Below are 20,474 nucleotides of genomic sequence, written 5' to 3'. Positions count from 1 at the left end.
ATAGAATGACTTTCTAGTCAGAGAAAAGAATTTATACAAAGACATGGGAGAGTATGGCAAGTTCAGGAAACTACAGGTATTTTGGAAGACAGAATTGTAAGGAAGGGGGATGTGCAAGTTATTTAAACCCTTACTTCTTAGGAAGAGTTAGTTTACTGAAAGGATGTCTGGTATAGTTTGGAATATCCCCCAAAGGTTGGTGTGTAAAGGATGTGGTCCCAGTTTGGTGATATTGAGAGGCAGTGGATCAGGTAGGTGGTGGAGCCTAGTGGATGGTCTTAAGGTCAGCAGGGTGTGCTCTGATATGGTTCTTCATGTGGGACCCCATTTTCTTCCTCTCTTTTCTGCTTCTTGACTATGGGATGCATGTTTGGTTTACTTCCACTATTATGGATAATACCTGTCATTTATTTTCAAGTTAGGAAAGTGTAGTAGTTTTGTTTTGCCATATACTTCCACCATGATGTGCCACCGCAGGCCTAAAGCAACAGGACCAATGTTGCAGGAGTGTGTTTTAGTCAGCCTTTTCACTGCTGTGACCAAAAGACCTGATAAGAACAATTTTAAAGAGGAAAAAAGTTTATCTTGAGGCTCACAGTTGCAGAGGTCTCAATCCACAGATGGCTAAATCCATTCTTTGGGGCCCCAGATGAGGCAGAACATCATGGTGGAAGAGTATGTTAGGGGAAAGCAGCTGGGAATACAGCACCAGGAAGCAGAGAGAGAGGGCTCTGCTCAATAAAGGACAACATAGAGCCTAAAGGCAGGCCTCTGGGGATCCACCTCCTCCAGCCACACCCTACCTGCCTACAATCACCATCCAGTTAATCCCTGACAGGGGATTAATGCCCTGATTAGGTTAAAACACTAATACCCTAGTCATTTCAACTCTAAACTTTCTTTCATTATCTTATACATGAGCTTTTGAGGAATACCTCATACCTAAACCATAACAGACTGAGACCTTCAAAACTGTGATCCAAATAAACCTTTATACATTAATTATCTCAGGTATTTACAATAGTAATGAAAAGCTAACACAGTGTGCACAGAGCTGTGATGTAACATTACACACATACCCATGTGTGAGCAGCCCCGTTGAAGACAGATTCAACATCATATTGCTTCTGATTCTTTGATCTGTTGGGTGGGATGATCTCAGACAAAAATTTTAACAACTTGATCCCTGTCATACTGGATTTATCAGAGAGGCAGATTTCAAGGCAATTTTTTTCCGGCTTGTGCTACACCTGAAATGAATTAAGCGTGAGAAATGCTGGGAAAAGAGGTGATGCTAAAGGAGACAAAAGGTAAGTCCAATCTAGGAAACCTATATATTTTTGCATTTACTCATAAGATAATGTCTCATTTTTAAGAAAACAAGAATTTTTAAATTACTCAGATTATGTGAAAAGGATATACCAAAAACTGGCGATTTTTTTCTGGGAGGGGCACTGGATAGTTGGGTACAGATGTGGGAGGAAGACTTTCTTTCACTATATAACCTTTTGTGCTTGTAACATATTTTTAAAGACTTTGTTTTTCTAAAAGCTTTTATTTAAATTTTCGTGGTTGGATCTTTTAAAATGATTATTAACACGTTAACTGAACAAATTGATGGGATTCAATGTGATATTTCTATACATGCATGTATTGTGTATTGTGTCTACCCTTCCTTCTTCTCTTCTCAATCCCCTCCCCTCAACATCCTTGCCATTCCCTAAGAGTTTCTCTTAATTTCTCTTTGTTCCCACTCTCCCATCTCTAACTACCACTATTCCATTCAGTACTTCTACAAGTTTGATTTATTGGTTCCCTTAAATGAGTGAAAACAAGAGTTATATTTTTTCCTATATTTTATTTTTTCCTTTATTTTCAAACATGTGGTATTTTGTTTTCAGTGTCTGGCTTGTTTCATTCAACATAATGCTTTCCAATTGTGTCCATGTTGCTGCATCTTTTTATGGCTGAGTAGTATTCCATTGTATAAATATGCCACATTTTCTTTATCTGCTGAAGAATATCTGAGTTGATTCTACATTCTGGCTATTATAAATATTGCTGAAATAATCATGGCGGTGCAAGGATCTTTTTTGCAGAAAGATTCTAACTCCTTTGGGTATATACACAGTGGTGGAATTGCTGGGTCATTTATTAGTTCTATTTTTAGTTTTCTGAGAAATCTCCATACTGTTTTCCATAATGGCTGTACTAATTTACATTCCAGCTAGATATAAGAGTTCCATTTTCTCCACATCCTCATCAGCATTTGTTAACTTCTCTTTTTGATAATGGCCATTCTAACTGGAGTAGGATGTTATCTCATTGTGGTTTTGATTTGCATTTCTCTGATGAGTAAGGAAATTAAGCATTTTTTCATGTATTTGTTACTCATTCATACGTCTTCTTTTGAGGGGTATTTGGTTCTTTTTAACTGAATTTTTATTTTTATTTTTTATTTTTTTAGTGTTTATCTTTTCAAGTTCCTTATATATTCTGGATCTCAAACTCTTGTTAGATGTACTATTTGCAAATATTTTTTCACATTCTGTAGGTTTTCTCTGAATTCTGTTGTTTCCTTTGCTGTTTAGAAACTTCTTAGTTTGATGTAATCCAATTTGTCTCTTTTTATATTTGTTGCTTGTGCTTTTGGGGGTCATATCTTTAAAAAAAAAAAAAAAAGGAAAAAGAAAAAAAAGTCATTGCCTATATCTATATCTTAAAGTGTTTTCCTTTGTTTCCCTGAAGTGATTTTGTAGTTTCAGGCTTAAGTTTTAGAGCTTCAACCCATTTCAAGTTGATTTTTTGAAAGGCCAGAGAAAGGAACCCAATTTCATTCTTCTACATATTCCTACTCAATTTTGTCAGCACCATTTATTGAAAAGACTATCTTTTTTCCACCATATTTCCTTGTAACATTTGTGCCATATAAATGTATTAACTATTTAAAATGTACTTGTTCGTAAAGTAGGCCCTAATCTTCATTATGTGGGATTGGGCCCCAACTTCCTTAATAAGACTCCTATAGCACAAGAATTAAAACCAAGAATCAGTAAATGGGATGAACTCAAACTAAAGGCTTCTTCTCAGCAAAAGAAACAATCTGTGATTTATGATTTATGATTTGTGATTTTCCATAATGGCTGTACTAATTTACATTCCAGCTAGGTATAAAAAAACACTTGTCACTTATGAATTGTGTAAACAAGCAGGGGTTTCCTTGTGAATGGAAAGCCTACATCTTAAGGAACGAATTTTTACCCCTCACACATCAGATAGAGCACTGATCTCTAGAGTATATAAAGAACTCAAAAACCTAAGCACCAAAAAAACAAATAACCAAATCAATAAATAGGCCAAACACATGAACAGACACTTCTCAGTTCATATGAAAAAATGTTCATCATCTCTTTGCAATTAGAGAAATGCAAATCAAAACTATTCTAAGATATCATCTCATTCCAGTAAGAATGGCAGCTATTATAAAGACAAACAACAATAAATGTTGGCAAGGATGTGGGGGAAAAAGCACACTCATACATTGCTGGTGGGACTGCAAATTGGTGCAACCAATATGGAAAGCAGTACAGAGATTCCTTGGAAAACTGGGACTGGAATCACCATTTGAACCAGCTATCCCTCTATACTTCAGTCTGTACTAAAGGACTTAAAAACAGCATACTACAGGGACACAGCTACATCAATGTTTATAGCAGCACAATTCACAATAGCTAAACTGTGGAACCAACCTACATGCCCCTAAGTAGATGAATGGATTTTTAAAAATGTGGCATATATACACAATAGAATATTACTCAACAACAAAAAAAAGAGAATAAAATCATGGCATTTGCAGGCAAATGGATGGCGTTGGAGAAAATAATGCTAAGTGAAATTAGCCTATCCCCCCAAAACAAACAAATGTCGAATGTTTTCTCTGATACAAGGTAACTAACCCATAATGGGGTAGGGAGGGGGAGCATGGGAAGAATAGACAAACTCTAGATAGGGCCAAGGGGTGGGAGGGGAAGGGAGAGGGCAGGGGGTTAGCAATGATGGTGAAATGTGATAGACATCACTATCTAAAGTACATGTATGAAGACATGAATAGGTGTGAACATACTTTATATACAAACAGAGATATAAAAATTGTGCTCTATATGTGTAATAAGAATTGTAATGTGTTCCACTGTCATGTATTTAAAAAATAAAATCAATAAAAATAAAAATAAAATAAAACGTACTTGTTCATGAATGAAATATTCTATATATATGTCTGTTAAGTCTAAATTATTGATTGATATTATTTAGTTCTATAGTTTCCTTTTTTAGTTTTTGTTTAGAAGATCTGTCTTGTAGTGACAGATGTGTGTTAAAGTCACCCAGAATTATTGTATTGTGGTCTATTTGACTCTTGAAATTGAGAAGGATTTGTTTGATGTACATAGATGCTCCATTGTTTGGGGCATAAATATTTATCATTGTTATGTCCTGCTTATATATACTTCCCTTAAGAAAGATGAAATGTCCTCTTTTGTCTCTTCTGATTAACTTTGGTTTGAAGTCTACTTTATCTGAAATGAGAATGGAAACTCCTGCTTGTTTTACACAATTCATAAGTGATAATTTTTTCCCCATCCTTTCACCAATATTACTTTAAATAAATACAGCTTTAAAGAAGAGTAAAATTATGGCATTTGTCAGTAAATGGTTGGAGTTCAAGAATATCATGCTGAGCGAAATAAGCCAGTTCCACAAAACCAAAGGCCAAATGTTTTCTCTAATATACAGATGCTAATTCACAATAAGGCAGGGGGACTAGGGAAGAATAATGTTACCTTAGATTAAGTAGAGAGAAGTGATAGGAGGGGAGGAGAGGGACTGTTGGGATAGGAAAGTGCCACAGTCCGGCTGCAGCAAAATAACCAGGGGGGTGACCAACAACTTGTGTTGATTGATACAGCAGGAGTGGGAGCCGTTTATTGTAGGACAGGAGCGGTATTTATACATTCCACACAGCTTATCTTTATTAGCATAAACTAGATACATCAGTCAACCAATAAGAAATCTCCACACTTAATGGCTCGCTGGCCTTACTTCAAAAACCACTCCCTCTGGCATTTTGCCAGGCGCCATCCTGACTTGTTTACAGACTCTAACAGGAAAGATAGTAGAATAAAACAGACATTATTACTGTATGTATATAAGTGACTACACGACCAATATGATTCTGCAACCTGTACACTCAGAAAATGAGAAATATATCTCATCTATGTATGAGATATTAAAGTGTATAAATGAATTCTACTATCATGTATAACTAATGAAATTAAAAAATTAAAAATTAGTGTACGTATGGAAAGATTTTTAAGGAAGTATATAAAGATGTTGTTAATAGTATTTATATCTGGCAGGGTATGGTAGTGCACACCTGTAATCCCATTGTCTCAGAAGGCTGAAGCAGGAGGATTCCAAGTTCAAGACCAGCCTCAGCAATTTAGTGAACCTTCAGCAACTTAGTGAGACCAGGTCTCAAAATAAAAAAATAAAAAGGACTAGGGATTTAACTCAGTGGTCAAGTAAACTTGGGTTTAATACCCAGTACCCCTGCCAAAGTGCTGATGTTTAGACAGTGGGATTCTATACTTCACTCTTTTTTTTCCTTCTTTGTTTTTTCCTATGTTTTCAACTTCCTACTGTAAGCACATATTGCTTAACTTGTCTTTGAAATTATGTTATTAATTAAGACTGAGTTTTAGATATTGTATGATCATTTCTTGATATCTGTAGAATTTTTTGGTCCCCAGATTCCCCCACCAATGAATACTAAAATCCATGGATGTTCAAGTCCCTTATATAAAATGGTATAGTATTTACATATAATCTAGACACCTTCTCTGTATACTTTAAATTGTCTCTAGATAACTTATAATACCTAATACATTATAAATTCTATGTGAATATTTATTACATAATAACAAAAAGAAAAAGTCTGTTACATGTTCAGCACAGGTGCAATTTTTTCCTAGTATTTTCAATCCATGTTTGATTGAATCCACAGATTTGGAACCTATGGATACAGAGGAATGACTATACATTGGGACAATCAACTGTTCAATTATGAAGTTTATGGAGGACCATAACTTTGTACAAGGGAATAAGAGGATTCCTTAACTTAGGGCCTGATCATACAGTTCTGAGAAAGTGAAGTGTGAGAATGTTCCTGATTGTGGCAGCTGTTGCATAGAAGAAAGGGCTCTAGACTAGGAAGCAAACATGCCCTAATTTGAATCCTAGATCTGCCATAACATTCTTATATAGCTTTGGACAAACTCTCTGAGTCACCCACATTAGCAAATTATGGGTAATAAAATCTATTGCAGAGATTATAGTGGAGATAATAACAAGAAGATGAGTGACAAGGTGTAAACAAGCACTGAACACTGTGTCAGGTCAGGGAGGCATCAAGGGACACCTCAAGGGGAGTTAACCCACTCCTAATATCCACTCCTCTGATAAGGCCACCCCCAAAAGAGTGTTTGTTGTATAAATGCAGAATCTGCCCTCCTCCAACCAGGTGATTGGTCTCAGCTCTTACTACTTGGAATATCCGGAGCTACCCCTGTACCTGACAATTATGAGGTTCTAAAAATCAAAATCAACAAAAAGAATCTTTCTTCTATTCTTGATGTCATCCCTGTTGCAAAGAAGAAAACACTAAAATTAAAACTGGGTCAAGGGGAAAAAGTGCAGTGAAAAGATAAAATATTTTTTTTCAAAATTCACTATTTTAAATGTTACCAAGTTCAAAGGAAACAGTTTTATTCCATTTAAGCAACTTCATGAAGATTTCAGTTTAAAAGCTAACAGTTACAGGGCACAGACCATTGGCCAGCCACAGCTCTATTAACTCATTTAATCCTCCTATCAACCAATGGGATAAGTACAATGGTTCCACTTAACTGATGGAAACTGAAGCATGGAACTATGAAACAATCCGTTCAAGGACATACAAGTAGAAAATGGGGGAGCCTGGACTCCAAACCAAGCACCTGAGTTCCAGAGCATGTGTTGTTAACTACTATGCCTCTAAGTGACAATAATAGTGTCTTAATGATGTTATTTGATTGGAAGCATTGTTGACTATCCAGAAAAATCATGGAGCATGTATCTCATATAATTTTTCCAGTGTTTTGAACCTAGAATTTCTGGAGCCATTTCAAATATAGATTTGTATGAATTGAAACAATGTTGCATTGCCCTTCACCTGAGAAACAGCAAGATCAAAACAAGGTCTGGGTTTGCTGACCCTTTGGCTAAGGCCAAAGGTACTTTCAGCTTTTCTTTGCCTCTCAGATATAGCATTTACAATAGTCAGGCATGAAAAAGAGCTGTGTACACCCAAGGAATGAAGGGAGTCTGTGTTTGGATGTTGAGTTTGGGGTAGCATCTAGCAACAAGGCCTGAGAAGTATATAGGGACCACAGGGGAAGACCTCACAAAGCATGGACTTTATCCTAATATAAATGCAAGAATTTTTAATTTATTTTTAGGAAAAAAATCTCCCTGTATGCTCTGTTGAAATGAATTAGAGAAAGCAAAAAATGGAGGTTGGGAGAATTTGGTGGAAAGTTGGGACAGGAAGCTGAAAAGGGGATATATTGATAGCCTGGTCTGTGTCTATAGTAGAGGAGATAGAAATGAATGGGTTCAAGATAGAGGAGGTAAAATTGGCATGAATTGATAACAGTTTGGATATGGAATTTAGGAGAAGAAAGGGAGGCTGGTCAAGGGTTGGGGTAGGTCCAAAGAAGATAGATTAAATGAACCTCTGTTGGGTAGGGTGAAGATAGATCTTGAAATAAGACCTTTCTATTGCATAAGGTACTTTCAAAAGAAACTTTGAGAATAACTGACTCCTACCCTATAATAGTGGGTGAGGCAAGCTGGGAAGAGAGATACAGAGAGAAAAGCAGAAGAGAAGGGTGGGAACATTTATATTTTGATATATATATTTTTATTAGGGGAGTAAGAGCTTATTCATGCAATAATTTTTTTCTATATCTCTGGGCTGAATAGAAGATTCTATGAAAGGCTTTTGAGAAGCTGGATACATATTGTATCCCAGAATTCATGTCAGCTCTGCAACTTCCTCCATCATGAAGTTGAAATGAAGTATTATTACCAGAAGTTAGATGGTAAAGTAGACTATAAATCTTTTTTGGAAGAAATTTGCAAATCACAACAAATGTCTGATGCCAAAGATTCACCATTGGGTACATGATAATCCCATCAGGTATTCTCTTTGTCTACATCCTATAGATTATTACTTGTAGGACTGTCTTCCTCACAGAAAGTCATTTACTGCATTTTGTTTCCAAAATGTCAGTCATCCAATGAGCATGACCTTTTGCATGCTCCAATAACCTTTCCTGGAGTCTCTTTCTCTAATATCCTTGGAAATGTTTCCAACTGTTTTCTCACTAATAAATGTTCTTTTCATATCAAAGAGATAGCACAATCCTAGATTCAATAGTTTAAAAATTGTCTTTTATTTTTAATAGTATTCTAAAAAATTATTATCTGAACTTCTTGACTCTGAAATTAATGATACAGCAATCAAATGCCTTCCCTCACTAAATATGTTTGGGCCATCATCAGGCTAGGGTTCAAGGCCAGAACAGCTATTTTTTCAGTTCAATTTGAAAATATCCATGTTGCTCTTGCCCTTTCTTTATTTCTTTCTTTCTTTCTTTCTTTTATTCTCTTTTTTGATAGAGCTGTAATATAATACCCACAAGATTCTATTGTGTTAATGTCTGTCTTTTTACTGTAAATTGGAATACCAAAGGTTTGGGAAATCAGAACTCTTGAGATTTCCACAAATGTATAGATTGTGGCTTATCCCCAGAATCTAAATTTGCAAATGACTTTCCCTCCAGTTTGACTTTTCTCCAGAACAGCTTCTCCAAGTGCCTAGAATTGGCTCCCTCAAGCTTACCCAGTTTGCTGGGAATACAGAGATTTCATTATGGCTGTATATTTCAAAAGTATGGAGAAAAGTTGTAATCTCCAGTCCTAAAACTTGCATCATCTCCACTTGCTGTATTATATGTTATATTTAGAAAGAGCAGCAGGGCCAGACCACAAATCTATATTCTGTCAAATATCCATTTTATAATGGAAATTATGATTGTATAAAATAAAATAAAATGAAGTCCTGGTACTAGTGAATGGAAATGAAAATGTATTTTTGTGAAAGACCAATATCAATATCAGAGGAAGCTTACTCTAGTGTCATTGCAAACATTGCTAAAGGTCTTCTAGAAATATTGTAGTAAGAAGGTCTCATTATATTTATAAAGTTTTAACTAATATATTTCTCTGACTCTTGATTTTTAATTAAAAGTAATGAATAAGGACAGTTGGGAATAGAGAAAGCAACAAGTACTCACATTCCCTGGAACCTAGGGTTTCCTTATCCTTTCTCTTTTTAGCTTAGCCCAGACTTCCTGTTCTGTTAAGTTTCTTTTACCCACTTTCTGTGGTCTCAATAACATTCCCACTTTCTCCCATGTCTCCATTCAGCGTAACACCACCTATAGCCCTCCTTGTGCTTTGCTTCTGGTCTGCCCAGATTATACAGGGCAGGTCAAAGAATATAATGAACAGATTTACAGACCTTCCCAAATGATTCAAAACAGTTGGGTCCCTGGTGCTCTCACCTAGCAATTCTCTTCAGTGGGTGACTCTTTCCTCTGGCCCCATTTTTTTTCATTCATGTGCAGCAATATTTTTCTTCACTATTTGTACTTTATGGAGTAAAGTGCCATGCCTGCTAGAGAGTCAGATGTCAGGAGCCAAGCAATCCAAAAACTAGCAGGACTGGGAACTGAAACCCAAATGAGAAAGGGGGTGAGTCAGGGCTCAGATGCAAAGAGCTGGGGGTCTGCAGCAAGGTTTTTATCTATGGCAAAGTAGATCTCATTAGACTTGCCTCTAAAACCTCTAGTGAAGTTGCAGGTGATGAATGGGATAGACAAAAGGCAAAAAAAAAAAAAAAATGGAATGAAAACTTAAGTGCAACCAGTGATAGAAATGCTGATAAGAGTTTAAAGCTGCCATGGAAAGTACTTTTAAGGAGGACTGGGGATGCAGCTCAGTTGTAGAACATGTGCCTAGCTTGTTCAAGGCCCCAGGTTAAATCCCAAAACTGCAAGGGGGTTAAAAAGAAAGAAAGAAAGTGTATATAAGAAATATGAATTAGGCAGACAAGATGGCGCATGCCTGTAATCCCAGTGTCTAAGGCAGGAGGATCGCAGGTTCAAAGCCAGCCTCAGCAATTTAGTGAGGCCTAAGCAACTTAGGGAGACTGTGTCTCAAAATAAAAATGGCTGGGGATATGGCTCAGTGGTTAAGCACCTCTGGTACAAAAAAGAAAAGAAATGTTGAATTACTTTATCTCCCCTTTGTTAAACAAAATTGCTATTGCCAAGATTGGTATTCTAATAGGCATTAGAATGAGGAGAGAGAATATGGGAACACAGGTATAAGGGCTGTTGTTCAATAACATAAAACCAAATTTCTATATATAAAAAGTATGAGACATAGGTGGAAGCTAAAAAAAAAAAGGTTGATCTCATAGAAATAGTAGAATAATGGTTACTAGAAGCTGGGAAAGAGGAAGGGAAGCAGGGACAGAGAGAGATTGTTAACAGGTACAGGGGTACATTTAGATAGGATAAAATAACTTATAATGTTTCTGTAGCAAAGTGGGGTAACTCTGGTTGGTAATTAATTGTATATTTAAAATACAGTGAGGAGAAAGGATTTTGAATGTTTCTAACACAAAGAAATAAGTATCTGAAGTGTTGGATGTGTCAATTACCCTAATCTGATCATTAAACATTGTATACAAGTATTGAAATGTCATATTCTATCCCAGAAGTATATACAATTACCATGTATGAATTTAAAATAAATATTTTAAAAGTGTAAATATTTAAGATGGTAGATATATCAATTACCCAGAAATGATCATTATATATTATGCATGTATCAAAATATCACTCTATACCCTTCAATTATGTATTATTATGTGCTGATTAAAAATATTTTTAAGAATAATGTGTGAGAAATAGCACTCAAATTTATTAGAGGGGTTCTAATTAGCCCTCATATCTCGGGCTAAGACTCACAGCCCCAAGACTGCTCACAAGATGGAATTAGAGATCCCTACCCCCAATTACCCTAAAGAAAGAAAATTCCCCTAGGGTTCAAAAAAAAATTCCCAGGGTTGAAGATTTGTTTAATGGTTTGCCAGGCTTCTTTGTTTGTTTGAGGTGGCCCAATGACAATGACTTTTTAGAAGAGATGAGAAACAGACTGATATTATAGATAGCACTTATTGTACATCTGTTATGTCCCAGAACTGTCCAGAGCAGGTTTAAAGCCAGCCTCAGCAACTTAGTGAGTACCTGAGTAACTTAGTGAGACCTTGTCTCAAAAATAAAAAGGGCTGAGGATAAACTAATTCAACAATCCTTCCTTCCTTCCTTCCTTCCTTCCTTCCTTCCTTCCTTTCTTCCTTTCGTTGTTTTTTGTACCAGGGATTGAACTCAGGTGTGCTTAACCGCTGGGCCACATCCCCAGCCCAGAGCTAATGTACTAATTCTCTTACTCCTCACAGCAACTCAATGAGATATGCTCTTTTAGTATACCTATGTTCTATCTAGATGCTGAAACAGACATAAAGAGCCTGAGCAACTTATTTAAGGTCACATACCTACTCAAATCTTGGAGGCTTGGTTTCAGAAGCCATTTGGAATATCTAAGGAAGCAGAAGAGAATGTAAAATCTAACCCAGCTCAGTCTTAGATCTTTTTTCACATGAAAAGAACAACTCCATCAAGCTGAGTCCTCAAATTTAGGATTATTTGAGGTTTGCATTTAGCTAGGCCTACAGGAAGTTAACCCTCTTCACCAAACAAGCCAGATAGTGTATTCTGCTGCAGACCGCAAGGTAGGATTCCTAGGCAAAAGTACAGCAATTGCTCCTGATAATTCTCAGAATATGTGTAGTTTAAGGCACAGATTTCTGGGGCAGCACACAATTATTTTCTTATCTTTGATGACACAAGAGGGATTTGGGACAGAAAGAAGAGATTTGGGAGGATCTGACACAGAATTCCAAGAGCCTCAGCACTGTTAGATAGTTCATTCAATCATTCTGCAAATATCTGTTGAGCTCCTGCTACATGCCAGGCATCACCTCCTTTTCTTGGTGTGTGACTCTGTGAAAACATCCATTATCAGGTTCCTAGGAATTCAGTACCTCTGTGGGCTCAGGAACTTTCATAGCAGTTCATCCACCTTTCTTTCCTGGCAACTAGCAGCCTAGACTGGAGGGGCCCCCAATGTACACGGGGCTGTCTTTGTTCAATAACGCTTGGAAGCACAAGTGAGCTCTGTATTACCGCCCTTTTCCACAGGGGTGGCTGGAGGGCCTGGAAGCTACTAGTTCCAGCCTGCAGAGCCACGGGGACAGACCCAAAGCACCAGCCATGAGCTTTGTTCCTCAAGCCCCTGGAGAAAACCTTTGATTTCATGGGGATGATTATTTTTATTCTTGCCCACTCAAGGATGAAGCCCAAGGAACAAGAGCTTGCCCCTTTCAGAGGCATCACAATGGCTTACCTCCAGCCAAACCCACTGGTTTTTGTTTTTTGTTATTTCTGGGTTTGGTTGGGCCTCTCTTGGAAACCATTACTATACAACTTACTTAAAGAAAGAGTGGAGGGATTGGGCATAAGAGACTCAGACAGAGGGGGAAAGCTGGTGGGGGTCTGAAACAGAGAGGCTGAAAGTAGCGTTTTGAGAAAATGCAGAAAGAACACATTAAAGTCACAATGTGATTTGAATCAATTCCATTTTGTAGTGACATTTTTAATCTTTTGCAAAGTCAAACTATTCCAAGTTTGACTTTTGGCCAAGACTATAGAATTGTGTCTTGGGACTTCGAAGGAAGGTTTCTGAAAAACACAAAACACACACACACACACACACACACACACACGAAAGAGAGAAAGGGGAGGGAGACTTTTATCCTAAAGTCATTGTAAATCCAAAGCAGGGTTTTATCCTCCACAGTTAAATGAGAAAGAAAAAAAAATCAAGAATACCAACATTTGAGGTACAAAGACTGTCATGGACCAGTGGAAGTTTGCAAAATTATATGTAAATGACCAAAGTTTTTACTGTGGTGGCCCTGTGCATTCCCAAAGCTAATCCCAAAGAGAAAATCTACTTAGCAAAAGAAAGTTTTGTCTAATTTGGTTAACAGTTGAGAAGTGACAAAAATGCTGAATATATTAATAATTTATATTTCCAGGGTAACACTATATCTTTAATGCTTCACTGCCGAAGGGAATTCAGATTGGCTTAATGCTTAGAGGGGAAAAGAAAACCTGAAAGACCTTCTTCATATTCTGTATCCAGCCCTGGTGAAAATGGGTGTAAGACATGTGTTCGAATAATGGGCACCATCCATTCTCCCATTTGTGCATAATTTGTTTTTATCCCATGTTGCCCCATGTATATCCGTTATCCAGGAAGCCCGCTGACCTCACTCTTCTAGGCTCCAGCTCTATCAGTTCATAAGGAAAGTGGTAACTCACATTTCATAGATATTTCAAGAATCCTTTACAAGCAAGATGCTTTTTTGATATTCTTAGATTTCCTCCCCCTTAAAACATATATACAATAAGTTTCATTTTATGGACAATGAAATGAAGGTGTTTTTTTTCCCTTCCTATCTATATAATGCAGTTTGATGGTTTACAAATGTCATCCCACTCCATGACCTCTGTAAACAGGCCAGGTCAGAGCTCTCTTAAACCCTGTCCAGAGAAAAGAAATAAGTTAATTTACAGTCCTGGATAATCTGGGAGAAGGCAAATCACTTCACTAGTTTTCTGTTAAATGCCTCTGGACACAGAGGAAAAAGATACTACACAGTTTCAGATTATTTATTTAAAGGACAAAGGTTTGGGGCAGACCCTTAGATTTGAGAAACAAAAGAAGTTCAGAGGAAAAAAAAAACAATGATGGAAAACATTTAAATCTCCACAAACAACTTGAGTTGGTTGGAAACTTTCTTTATTTTCCTATTTACACAAAACAAGTTGGAGGCCTACTTTGCTGCTTGGGCCTTAGAAAAATATGATTTTAGCCTGCTATTTTAAATATATCACTATTTTGTGAGAAGGGCACAAATCCTCTGGAATTGAACACCACAATACCCTGAAGGATCACCAGCTAAGTCTTACCTATACCTCAGACTTTCTTCATCACATCTGGTTGAAATGAGATTTTTTTTAAAAAAAAGTCTCTCCTGGAAAATGCTGAAGAGTCTTTCTCTGCAGGCTACAAGATTTGAATAGAAGACCCAGCGACTGGACCCCGGGCCATTGGCCTGATGGTGAGTGTTTTCTAGCTCAACAATTCCCTGAGAAAGAGCATCTTCCAGCCAGGCCTGTGCGGGGCTTCTCAGTTGCCTATTGCCTCTACTCAGAAAGCAATACCAGCTTCCCTGAGCCCTCTGGCTCCCAGTAGCTGTCAAGCAAACTTCAACACATAACTCAGAACGTTACTTGCTACGCACACAACCCACTTTTAAAATTTTTATAGTTATTATTATTGTTATTTTATTTATAGAGACGTGCTAAGGCTGTGAACTCTGCTATGGGCCCAGAAGTTCCGGGTTTCCTCGCTTTGCAGATCCCGGAACTTTGCAGGCGTCTGGAGATTCTCCTAGAGGTAGGAGGGGGGCCCCAGATCCCAGCTGGTGAGAAAGTTTGTCAACGCGAGTTTGGGGCGGACCCCTGGATTTGAGTATTCTGCGACCCAGAGACCCAATACTTCGCCTCTGTCCTTCTTCCCTCATCTGAGACGAATGCCTAAGATGCATGCAAGGTGGATGAGGTTTGGAGCACCTGGAGAGCTGAGAATCCCACGCCCAAGAGATGCTTCTAAGAAATGCACAGGGCTTCATTTAGACTCCTTTTAGACTCCGCAGCAGGATTCTTTCCCATATAAATTACTGAGGGCCATTACCTTGGCCCCTATTGGCATTGCTCCCTCAGCATGTCAGAGGGAATGGTTGTGGATGAGCAACAGCATGTAACAAAGAAATCCATCTCTTTGGGTCTTTATCAGAAAACATTTATTGTCAAGGGGCGATTCTTAAGAAAAATAATTCAATAATTTTTCTCACCCAGAATTTTGATAACACAGTATTTACACCTGTACAATATATACAGCATTTCTCCTAAGCAGCGCTCAAAGCGAAGAATAAACTAGCGGGGGGAGGGGTGTCAGAGCACCGGGGGGTGCTGGGGCGTGTGCAGGTTAAGGGCGTTAGGGTGGGCATGGCCTATCAGGTTGAGGTAATGCCGGTCGAGGCCCTGCACCGGTGTTAGGAAAGGGCTGTGCTGCTGCGCTGGGCTTGGGAGCGGCACGGGTGCGCTGGGCAGGTAAGGCAGCGCCGGGCTGCGAGCAGTGCCGTGTGGCCAGGGGAAAGGCCCCGGGGCAGCGCCCTGTGGGAACACAGTGGCCTCTCCCGGGCTGTGGCCTGCGAACTCAGGCCCGGCAGGGTGCAGTTGGTAAGAGAAATCTGGCTCCGGGAGCGAACTCAGCGGCGGGAAGGCCGGCTCCGCGCCCAGGCGGGCCTTGGACTGCAAAAAGGCTAGGATGCGCGCGTACTTGGTGTCTTTGGTCTCCATCCGCTCCACGGTGGTGAGGTAATGCACCAGGTTCTTCATGCACTCATGGTAGCCATAGTGGAAGTAGTTTGCAAACTCCGTTAGAAGTTCTGCTGAAGGGGCAAGAAAAATGGTAGCAAAGCGGGAGGTGGGGAGAATCCTAACCAGCTCCTTCCCTATCGCGGATTTAAGGAGGGTGCTGGCCATCTCCCACCACATATTCCAATCAGGGTTCTCATTTGAAGCGCGCGCTCTTCTCTTCACAGTTGAGAGACTGGAAACCTCGAGGTAAAGACCCCTTCCCCCCCCCTCCCGCAGAGCCTGACCACACCCACCCACCTGAAAAAAAGGCGATGGAACCACCCTCTCTAGAAACCAGTTCTCCTTCACCGCCTCGCCGTTGCCCAAGCGGGACAGTTGCTTTAGCAAGACCCCCTTTTGTCCCTCTGCTCTGGCTACTTCCCTCTAGTAGATTTGTCTGGGAGGCTCCTTCACTCCCACTCCCAGCCCCCAGGTCTCAGTGTGGCGCAACCCTCCTGCCCAGATTTCCGGTTCCCTAACCCACGCCCACCTTTTTCCCTTCCCCGGGGAAAATCAGCAGAGTGTAGAGCTCTCAGGTATTGAACAGTCATCTCCAGGATCTCCGCCTTCTCCAGCTTCCCGGAACTCTGCAAAAGGAGAGGTTCCTTGAAGCAGCCCAGCGGTCTCAGGCCAACCCTAACCGACTGGGAGGGCACGGTTTTATCTGGAGCGGACTTGAGAGTAGAACGCTAAGGCGGATCTGCGTGAGAGCCGCATAAGGTTCAATCAGTGCTCAGTTCCCAGGTGAGCCAGGCCGGTACTCGAAGCGTCCACACACTTCTCCGCGGGGAGTGACAGTGGAGGGTTCTCAACGCCTAGCACCCGGCTCACGCTACAAACATTACCTGCTTTGCCAGGGCCATGGGCACGGTCTTGCCCAGCTCATTCAAGCAACGGTTGATTCGGTCCCTCCTCCGCTTTTCTATTACTTTATGAGAAACAGGGGTTCTCTGTGAACAGAGGTTTTTACATTTAGGATGTTATCCAAGACACCGCTGTAGTAGCTGTGGGCTCAGAGGTTCTCCCCAAGAAGGAAATCCTCCTCCGCCAACTAGGACCAAGGGAGCTCTGTCCCCTCCCGCCGGTGCTGGCGCATTCCACTTCCAAACACCCTACCCGCTCAGGTCACTGAGCCATGCCGAGCGTCAGGGCTTTGGAGAGGTGGCCACTAGCCTCTGGGCTTGACCTTCTCCCCTCTTAAGGTTGAGGACTCTCCTTTCTTTATCTCCATCCCCTTCCCAAACCACTTAGGATTCCTCCACACGCAAAATCCCGTGTGGAAAAGTCTCCCATCGGTCTAGCCAGGTGTCTGGTGGGTGAGTCATACGCCTACACCACCAGGGCGCAACGACTCACTCTGCGTTCCTTGAGCTTGTCTGACATCCTGGTCAGTATGCGCCCTCGGGAGAGGCGGTGGCGCTAGGCACCCGTCCTTTTTCCACCTCGTGTACCTCTTCCAGTGTCCCAGGTAGACTGCAGCCTTCCAACTCTGAGGGGCTGCCTTATAAAGCGGTCATCTAAAACTCCAAGTGCATTCACGAGTTGAATTATTCCATAGGATTAGGGGATCTGCGTTTGGAGGATGTATGCATTCAAGATCAGTTTTAAAGAAGTTAAGAAAAAAAATTAGCAACCGAGGGGGGTGAGCTGGGGGCAGATCAGCTTTGTTAATCCACGTGGCCCTTCAAAGGACACGTGATCGGCTGAGGAATAACATTTGCATGGCAACAGCCCGGGCGGGAAAAGGAGGCGGTAAACTGGAGCCGGCGGGCGAGCGAGCGCCTGCAGCAGCCTTGGGCGCGGAGCGCAGGGGCGCAGTGGCTGCGGGCACCGGGGGGCGAGGACCCTCACAAAACAGTGTCGCCTCCTTTAGTCCCACCGCTGAGTCTCACACGATCGCCTGTTTACAAATCCCAGCAAGCCCGCCGTCCCAGCGCCGAGTGCGTTTTAAAGCCTGTCCAGAGTCATTAAAGTAATTAAGTAAGCCTTTAATAGGCTGTTCCGCCGGGTTCAAGGGAGAGCTCTTGGAGACGGAGGCGCCCCGTTTGTTCCCAGGCTTTTCTCACACGACTTGGTGACACGTCCATCTCCCCCCTTTTTGTTTACACCGCTTTATTTGTCCGGACATCCCGGCAGGTGTGGGGCTGCGGCTGGCACACGAGGCTCCCGCCTCGCCTCGCCCCTCCCGCGGGTCTTTGGCACGCGACGCTCCCCCCCTACTCCCTGACCACATCGCTTGCTTTCTTTTCTCCCCCCCTCCAGCTCTCTCTTCGTGGGGGGAAGAGGCTCAATTTGTAGCCTATTATCCTATACGAAAATGTCCATTGAAAAGTATGAATAGTTTCATTGGGCTAAATTTTAATAATGCCAGGGGGTGAGGGAGGATAGGCAGGCGTGTGTGTGTGTGTGTGTGTGTGTGTGTGTGTGTGTGTGTGTGTATGTATGTGAGAGGGAGGTGGGAGGATTGGGGGCAACACGGAGAAGAGTGGGCCGAGAAGAAAAGGGGGAATGCAGCTGGCCCAGGCGAGCATTATGCGACGTCACCTGCGTGAGGGGGCGCCTACAGACCCCTATTCATTTGCCTAATTTTGGTCAATTTAACAAACTTCAGGAGAAATTATTGTGGCTTTGTCAGGGAGGGTGAAGCCTTCTGATCGAATTAACAGCATGTTTTGATCCGGTAAATGTCATTAGAAAGGGAGAAACAATCGCGCTTAGAGGGCTCTGAGTAATGCGCCCAAGTGGAGACGCCAAAGCGCACGGCTCACAAAGGGAGCAAGTAGCTGCCACAGGGAACTTTTGTACCCGCCCATCGCCCAAGTTTTGACACAAAAAGGCATTATTTCATACTTGAATACGTTTAATCCAACGATTGTCTATTTTCTGCAAACATATTTTCACAGCATTGTTAACTTTTTATGTCCCCCTTTCGCGGGCGCCTTTTCTTAACGTTTGGGGGCGGGAGAGCGCAGACACTTTGGGCATCAATATTTGTCACTGAAAAGGGCCCCGTGAAGTTAGGGAAGTTGATCTCTTTTTTATGGTTTTAGAAAGCGAAAATATCGGGGGAGGAGGAGGGAGGGAAGACAGGAACAGAGACGAGGGAGGAAATTTGCTGGACGGGCCCAAAGGGAAGGAGGGGGGCGGCGGCGCCTGGGAACTCTCTTAGCCGTCTGCGCCTCTGCGGGCAGCCTGGTTGGGCTGCCCAAGACCTCCTCCCCCACCGACCCTCCTAGCTCACGTTAGCTGTCTTGGAACCCTCTGAAGCCTCCGGATTTGTCGGGTGTGGGTGGTGGAAGAGCTTTCTTGCAGATGGAAACAATAAAAACGATTTTTGTTTTACGACCGGCTCTAGAGCCTCCAATTTCTCACTTTTCATAATCTTTTCCATCTGGAAACTGCGAAGACTTCTCTTTAGACACCTTGTCCCTTCTTTTTGTCACCATCCTCGCCTAAATTCTCTCTACTTTGCTAGACAACGGCAGGGACGGGCTCTTCTTTTGGGTGGTTTTAGTCCCTGATAGAGGTGGGCAGGGCGGAGTCCTGCTGCCTGGTGGCACATAGAAAGCTCTAGGGCGCAGAGACAGGCCTGGGGTTCAGGGCCTCAGGAATCGAGCAGAAGCCTGGGAAGTGTGAGGGTCGGTCTGCATCACGCACCCTAGAGTGTCCCACTCTGCCTGGCTTCCAGCTTCTTTTCTATTTCACGCCAGAATGGACACGACCCGCACCCTCCTGCAGGTTGCTTTGCCAGCCGCGGGTGTCCCTTCAGAGGTTATCCATTTCAGCATATTCACTCGCACACAAAGGGATTAAACACGAACCCTTATCCAAATTAACTAACGTGAAAGGGTAAAAGAAGCGCGCACACTTCTCACACCCCGCCCCCCTTAGGCCCGCGGACTAGGAGTTGATCCTCTTACTGCTGGTGTTAACCACCAGCTGCAGGCACTTTCCACCAGCTAAATTTCTTTCCATGCGAACTGTGTAATTTTCTGGGTTTGATCGCGATGCTGGGCTCAAAGTTTGCCTCGGGTTAGAAGATTCCTGGAGCTGTTGAGTTTGTGGGTAGGATTGAGTGGATACAGATGGGGAGCCCTGGTGCGCATGCTCATCTTGCCCTTCTAGGTTGCAGAACCACCTGAAAGATGCTTCTTCCCATTCAGATTAGCCCCACGGATGTATTTCATTTCTCCATTCCTTGCCTGAAGGCCTGAATCACACTGTGTGTGTGTGTGTTGGAGAAGGTGGGTTCACGTGGTCTTCCCTCTGGGGATGATGATCAAGTCTTCTTGGATTTTGACTTAATTTTCACCCCCAAATGAGAGCAGAGTGATGAAGAACAGGGGTTGCTGGAGCAGAACAGCCAGTTCCATTCCAGCTCCATCACCTACCAACCAAACCAGACTTAAGTCTCGGTTGTGCCTCAATTTCCTACTCTGTAAAATGGGGTTAATAATTATGCTACTTTGATACAAGGTGGTCACTAGAATAAAGTAAGGAAGTACAGGCCAAGCATCTAAAAGAAGGCTCATCTCTTTGCCAGCTAATCTCTTCTGCAGTCATCTCCCTATGTTTACTAGTGTATTGTGGGTTTTGTGTTGTTTTATGATATTTTTAGTTAGTTCATATGTT

At 41.6% G+C, this 20,474-nt stretch overlaps 1 protein-coding gene across 1 annotated transcript; it reads right to left on the bottom strand.

Annotated features, from left to right (window-relative positions):
* Positions 1–15,211: 15,211 nt before the first annotated feature.
* Positions 15,212–17,774, bottom strand: Helt (helt bHLH transcription factor). The gene is made up of 5 exons (XM_040269820.2): positions 17,694–17,774; positions 17,199–17,411; positions 16,688–16,792; positions 16,333–16,429; positions 15,212–15,871 (listed from the first exon to the last, which is right to left on the bottom strand). Exons 2-5 carry the CDS (start codon positions 17,223–17,225, stop codon positions 15,375–15,377), a joined length of 726 nt encoding a protein of 241 aa, XP_040125754.1. The 5' UTR covers positions 17,226–17,411; positions 17,694–17,774; the 3' UTR covers positions 15,212–15,374.
* Between the last annotated feature and the right edge of the window lie 2,700 nt (positions 17,775–20,474).

This window comes from Ictidomys tridecemlineatus, chromosome 14, assembly GCF_052094955.1.
Source record: "Ictidomys tridecemlineatus isolate mIctTri1 chromosome 14, mIctTri1.hap1, whole genome shotgun sequence".
In the NCBI taxonomy this organism is placed as follows: Eukaryota; Metazoa; Chordata; class Mammalia; order Rodentia; family Sciuridae; genus Ictidomys; species Ictidomys tridecemlineatus.
This window is presented reverse-complemented; position numbering and strand designations above follow the sequence as displayed.

Excerpts from the sequence above, each read along its gene's own strand:
- Helt (XM_040269820.2), bottom strand. The coding sequence starts at position 17,225 with ATGTCAGACAAGCTCAAGGAACGCAGA. Across the intron at positions 16,793-17,198 it reads ACAAGCTCAAGGAACGCAGA|AGAACCCCTGTTTCTCATAA; the intron begins GTGAGTCGTTGC and ends CTCTGTTCACAG. Across the intron at positions 16,430-16,687 it reads CCATGGCCCTGGCAAAGCAG|AGTTCCGGGAAGCTGGAGAA; the intron begins GTAATGTTTGTA and ends CTCCTTTTGCAG.